General features: G+C 33.5%; 1 protein-coding gene across 1 annotated transcript; it reads left to right on the top strand.

Moving 5' to 3' along the window:
- Positions 1-383: 383 nt before the first annotated feature.
- Positions 384-5611, top strand: LOC113780582 (viridiflorene synthase-like). The gene is made up of 7 exons (XM_027326370.1): positions 384-503; positions 1976-2231; positions 2324-2696; positions 3126-3344; positions 4018-4156; positions 4547-4792; positions 5315-5611. The coding sequence occupies exons 1-7, from the start codon at positions 384-386 to the stop codon at positions 5609-5611; spliced, it is 1650 nt and encodes a 549-aa protein (XP_027182171.1).
- The last annotated feature ends 750 nt before the right edge of the window (positions 5612-6361 follow it).

Below are 6361 nucleotides of genomic sequence, written 5' to 3'. Positions count from 1 at the left end.
TAAGGAAGGTTTTTAAAATTATCCCATAAATCAAAGTTTTAAATGAACCAAAATGAGAGTATTTTGATAAATATACCTAAATACATGTTGCCCTCAATTGTACTAAAAGTTTTTAAAAAATTACACAACATTCCACATTATCAAAATTCCCCTATTCATGCGGTTGAAATTCAAATCCCCCTTTGACCACAACTCATTCTTATATAGTATAAGGATTCAAAATAATAACTTGAGTTCTTGAGTAACTTGAGCAGCCCTTAATGTGTAATTACTTGAGTTCTTGGGTCTATAAATACGCACTTGGATTCCTCTGGCTGATCATCAAAGTGGTCAGAGCTGATAACACTAGTTAAGCTCAAGTTTCCCCCAATTAGTCCAACAAAATGGCCTCAGCTGAAACTGCTGACCTCTTAAACAATCAGCATGAGATCGTCCGCCAATTAGCAGACTTCCCCGAAAACATTTGGGCTGATCGTATCGCTTCATTTACTCTCGATAACCAGGTTATTTTTCCATGCAAAACGTTCTTATTTGATCCTTTTGTAATTGATGCCATCAATGCTGATGTGATTATGCCTTCATAAACTCTCTAGTTTCGTATATATATGTACATACTTACCCAAAAATGTGTATATATATATATAATGTTTCTGGGAGTACTAGAGTCATATTTCCTTTCGTATTACCACAACTTGACATTGACCTCTTATTTTGTTTTCCCCGTAATTACTTGAGTTCTTGGGTTTAAATGTATTAAACCTCCTCAACTTTAGTCTCCGTTGCATTGCACACCCAAGCTTAATAAGTAGGCACTTGTTCAAATTTTCTAGACAAAAATACGCTTGCTATCTTAATTATGTTTATATTTCTTTTCTCATATTTACTATTCCTTTTCTTTTAATTTATCATACATTATTGTCCTTTGCATTTTTTTCTCCTTTCTCATGTTTTCAAACTAATCCTTTCTTAGTTATTGTTCATAAGCTTGTCACAATTCTTTTTTTGAAGTAACAATGTAGCTTTTATAGTAATTTATTTATTGGATTTTTCCAGTATCAGTAATTCATGATAGACTATGTAGCATAAGAAAATACTATATGCTTTTAGCACTAATATGCCAATTTAATCTAGGTACCAATAACTTAGATAATTAAACAAGAAGTTATATTTATTCATTAAATAATGGGAAAAAATAAATAGACCAACTAGTATATTTCTTAGTTTGCATATTTGTCTATTTATAGTTGACTAAGTATCATGTTTACTATGATCCATTTGTTTGTTTGTTTATTTTACAGTTAGCGATTGATTACTTCTAAGCTATATCTCTGATACTACTACTACTACTACTACTACTACTACTAGTTAAAATAATAAAATAACAATCTATAATAAAACATGGATTATTTACTACTACTACTGCTGCTACTACTACTAGTAGTCAAAATAATAAAATAAACAATCTATAATAAAACATGGATTGTTTAATGAAGATTGAAAATTTATCGTAAACATACAAAGAATAGTAGGAAAGAAAAGAATAGTGGCAGAAAACAAGGGACAAAAAAAAAAAGAATCGAAAAGGAACAACAAAAAATGTACAAAAGAGTAGAAGAATATAAAAAACAAATTACTGGAAAAGTAACTAATATAGAAGGGGGGCGTATAAAAAAAGAAAAACTAACATAGAAGGGAGACTTCTATCCAAATATACCAAGTACGGTTTTAAGGATCTATTAGAAAAGTTTAAGGGGGTCAAATGCTAATGGGGTAAAGTTTAGTGCATTTAACCCTAAATCAATGCTTGTACTTTTTTTTAAAAAAAAGATTTCTAGTAGGGAAGGATGGGATTTAAGTAGCAAGGTGCTTGTACTTCTTTTTTTTTTAACTGTTTACTTGCTAAGAATTCTGGATTTCATAAGAAACTTTGGGAGGTTTATTTGACAAACTCAATGAAGAAATATTTTCATTTCAGGGATATGAAATGTATGCCAAAGAAATTGAAATGTTAAAGGAAGAAGTGATGAGCATGCTTTTGGAAACTGAAAAGCCCATGATGGAAAAATTTGATCTTATAGACAAAATTGAACGGCTTGGCATCTCACATCATTTCGAGGACAAGATTGAGCACCAACTACAAGAACTTTTTGATGCTTATCCCAATTTTCAGGAGTATCCAGAGTGTGATTTATTGACTGCAGCACTTCAATTCCGACTATTCAGGCAACATGGTTTTAATATCTCTTGTGGTACGCAACTGTCTTACTAAATTCATTGCTTCAAAGGTTTGAACTAAAAAGTAATACATAATTTTTCCATACAGGCATCTTTGACCAATTCATTGATGATAATGGTAAGTTTAAGGAATCCTTATGCAAAGACATATGGGGTCTGCTAAGCCTGTATGAAGCTGCTCACGTCAGAACAAATGGAGACAAAATTTTAGAAGAAGCCCTTGCTTTCACAACCACTCATCTGACACTCGGAGTTCCCCACTTGGGCTCTACTCCTGCAAAACAAGTGAAACATGCTCTTGAACAGCCATTGCATAAGGGCATCCCAAGATATGAGGCTTATTGCTACATCTCCATGTATGAAAAAGATGAATCTAATAACAAATTGCTGCTAAGGCTTGCCAAATTGGATTACCACTTGTTGCAGATGTTATATAAACAAGAACTTTCAGAGATAATCAGGTATTCCATTGAGGCCCCAGTTCCCCAATTTAAGATTTGTTCGCAACATTAACTCCACAGGTTTATATAATATAATCTTTGGTGCATTTTTAGGTTCAATTGGAGTTTTTAGGACAGTACAATAACAGCAGTTTCCTGAAAAACCAGCATATCCTTTTTTTTGATTGATTTGAAACCTTTAAATGAGTATTTTCTCTATAAATTTCATGGAGCGGTAATTAAGTTTTAATTACCTTCATTTTAAGAATTACAGGAATTTTATGATAAACTACCAAAAGGGATAGTTGATTTAACAATCACTCTTTTCCAATATCTATCCCAAGTAAAACATCAAATGCCTTTGTATATTCCCATATTTTTTGTTAGACAGCTACATTAATCAGTGTGCAACTTCCTTTTTCCTTTTTGATTAAATTCATGACTATACAGGTGGGGGAAGGACTTGGACATTGTAACAAAAGTTCCATATGCAAGGGACAGAATTGTGGAATGCTATTTTTGGGCTGTTGGAACCTATTATGAGCCTCAGTACTCTCTTGCTCGAATGACATTCGCAAAAGCAATAGTTTTTTGTGGAATGATTGATGACACCTATGATGCTTATGGCACTCTAGATGAACTCAAAATTTTCACGGAATCTATAGAACGGTAAGCATATACCCACTCCTCCTATTTTGTCATACTGGTTAAGGTGTTTGCTCAAACTTCTTGTGCTTTCATGTCTTGTTAAAAGAGGAAAAATTAGGACCGTTCCAGTCCAGAATAATTGTAGTTTAAAATATCAACATGACAAAAAGACTGCAAACTGAAAAGGAAGGGGAAAAAAAAATCACTTGATCGGCTGCCCAATTAGGAGCAGCAAATTAAAGAAATCATTACAGAATATTAGATTAATTTTCTGTAGCTCATACAATATGTATTGGTCCATGAAAACATTGAAATCGAATTAGAGATTGACAGAACCGTGAAAATCTTAATTGATATATTGTGGTTTGTGTGTTCAGAATTGGTGGCTTCCTTCCCCTCTCCATATTCTGTACAGTGGTTTCAACGTAGCAAGCAACCCTAAAAATTAGACTACTATTGTTTCAGTGAGACGGATGGACCTGACCTAAGATAGCTGTATTTGACCTCCAATTACGTAACCTAAATTAAACTTACATCGTTGCAAGTTCAAAAAGGAGAAAAACATCAATCAAGTGGCTGTCCAATCATGGGGCAGCAAATTAAAGAAACCATTACAAGAGCATTAAATAAATTTTCTCTAGATCGATGCTGCATAACGATTTGCAGTGACATAGGAAGTTTTCTTTGCTTGCAGGTGGGATGGCAATGGAATTGATCAACTCTCAGACTACTTGAAGGCAGCCTACACGATGCTTTTAAATTTTAATAAGGAGCTTGAGGAAGATTTAGCTAAAAAGCGAAGAACCTTTGCATTCGACAAGTATATAGAAGAGGTATGGTACCACGTTGCTAAATAATTGTACTCGTTTAATTGGATGGGTTGTGTTAAAATACACCTTGGTTTGCACCTTAATTCCTCTCAAGTGTCCCCGCTACTAATTCATGAAGAAAAAATTATTTTTTTAGCACTATTATATATATCGATTGTTGCGCTGAAAAAACATAGTGAAGTTTTACCGATATACCTATTAGTCGAAATTCAAACACTTTATACTACAAAAGTTCAGTGCATGTTGTATGATAAAGCCTAGATTAAGACGTCCAAAATCTTTGATGCAGTAAACCAATAGAAGTTATCATTATACTTTTCATTGAAATTTTAAATACCCTGATGGAGCATATTACTAATCCAATATTTTCATCCATTCATTTGTTTTAATCAGTGGAAACAATACATGAGGACAAGCTTCACTCAGTCGAAGTGGTTTCTTACAAACAAATTACCATCTTTTGCTGATTACTTGAGCAATGGCATGATCACCAGCTCATACTATTTACTGCCATCAGCAGCTTTCTTGGGCGTGGATGGTGCCTCGGAGGATGTTATTAAGTGGATGTCAACTAATCCAAAACTCTTTGTTGCTTTGACAACACATGCCAGATTGACTAACGATGTTGGCAGTCACAAGGTTTGAATTTGTTGTGGCATTTAATCGGCTAACAAGAATTAGATTAAGCCAACTAGCAGAATTTCCAAAAAACAAAGGAAAACAATAGAATTTCCGAAATGGATTAACTCACTGATATAGTGTGACGATATGATCACATTTCTTCAAGTCTTCTTAGTTGTTTTGCCAACTTTATAACGAAATATGTACATATAGTAATCAAACTTGTATCTGCATTGCGCAATTGTCGTAGTATCATCTCATGATTATACTTGCTTCTAGATCTTCTTAATTTTCACTGCAAAATCTCGCATAAAATACTCACACGCATTGAGATTCGATATGCTTTTCGTCAATATAGTGAAAAATAGTTCTATTCATTTTGTATGCAATAATTGATTTATCAATGTTTAGTAACCTTTAATACATTATATGAGTAGTTCTGGCTTAATCAAATCTTTTCGGTCACACTTTATAATATATAGTTCCCATATTTTACGTATGTCAAAAATTTTGATCTATTTAAACTCTTTGCATTTCAAGTTTGAGAAAGAAAGAGGCAGTGGCACAGCAATTGAATGCTACATGAAAGATTATAATGTGTCGGAGGAAGAGGCAATGAAGAAGCTTGAAGAGATGTATGAGGATACTTGGAAGATCATGAACGAGGAATGCTTAAGGCCTACTACCATTCCAAGAGAAATTCTCAAAGTGATTCTCAATCTAGCACGAACTTGCGAAGTTGTTTACAAGCACCGTGGAGATGGATTCACTGATCAACGTAGAATTGAAGCCCATATAAAGGCAACGATTATGGATTCCATATCTGTTTGCGGATGACAATATTGGTTACGTTACAAGTTTCCATGGAATTGGCCCTATCAATGCCTTATGAATTCTGGAGTGTTTTTTTTTTTCCCCTGTTTTGTGTGTACTATTGTTAGTGTAAAATAAAAGTCGAAAAACATCAATGGTCAGTATTAAAATCTTGGGGTTTTACCACACTGGCAGAAAGGGTGATCGAATCTCCTTTTTTTTTTCTTTTCGTTTCCCCTCCTCTAGTTGGGGTTGTGTATCAAAACAAATATGCGCTGAATAATGGTTTCAAGATTGGAAATTCTTGCTATATTTCTTTTTACTTATTTATGAAATATATGTGTGAGTAATGCTAAATCTACACGTCCTTTTTGCTTGGGATGATCGCTATTAAAGCTATACATTAGTTCTTCTCTCCCCCGGCCCATCCATAGTTTTTATGTACAGTAATTGTGATGACTTAACCTCCTAGCAATAATAAAACAATAATTTTGAATAAAGTTTTTTTTAAGAATTTGCTTATATTATTATATCATGTCACGCTATATCTATTTGTGTTTATGTCTATGATAATGTACATGCATCCAACCGACCAGTGAAATATTTTAATATCAAGTATAAAATTTTGAAATGAACTTATTTTAACCTTACTATGACATAGGCACCTCACACACCCCAAGATCAACCCTTTTAAATTAAGACTCTAGTGCGACTTGTTAGTACAAAAATCACTCAACGGAAAGTCCAAGGCCAACTAACTTCTAGTGAGAGCGA

This window comes from Coffea eugenioides, chromosome 8, assembly GCF_003713205.1.
Source record: "Coffea eugenioides isolate CCC68of chromosome 8, Ceug_1.0, whole genome shotgun sequence".
NCBI lineage: Eukaryota > Viridiplantae > Streptophyta > Magnoliopsida > Gentianales > Rubiaceae > Coffea > Coffea eugenioides.
Note: the sequence above shows the minus strand (reverse complement) of the source record. Positions and strands in the feature narration are given on the sequence as shown.

What these genes read in the sequence shown, in the direction of transcription:
- LOC113780582 (XM_027326370.1), top strand. Translation starts at nt 384, where the DNA reads ATGGCCTCAGCTGAAACTGCTGACCTCTTAAACAATCAGCATGAGATC. An exon ending in GAACTTTCAGAGATAATCAG is followed by an intron (nt 2,697 to 3,125) that starts GTATTCCATTGA and finishes ATGACTATACAG; the next exon opens with GTGGGGGAAGGACTTGGACA. An exon ending in TTCACGGAATCTATAGAACG is followed by an intron (nt 3,345 to 4,017) that starts GTAAGCATATAC and finishes CTTTGCTTGCAG; the next exon opens with GTGGGATGGCAATGGAATTG.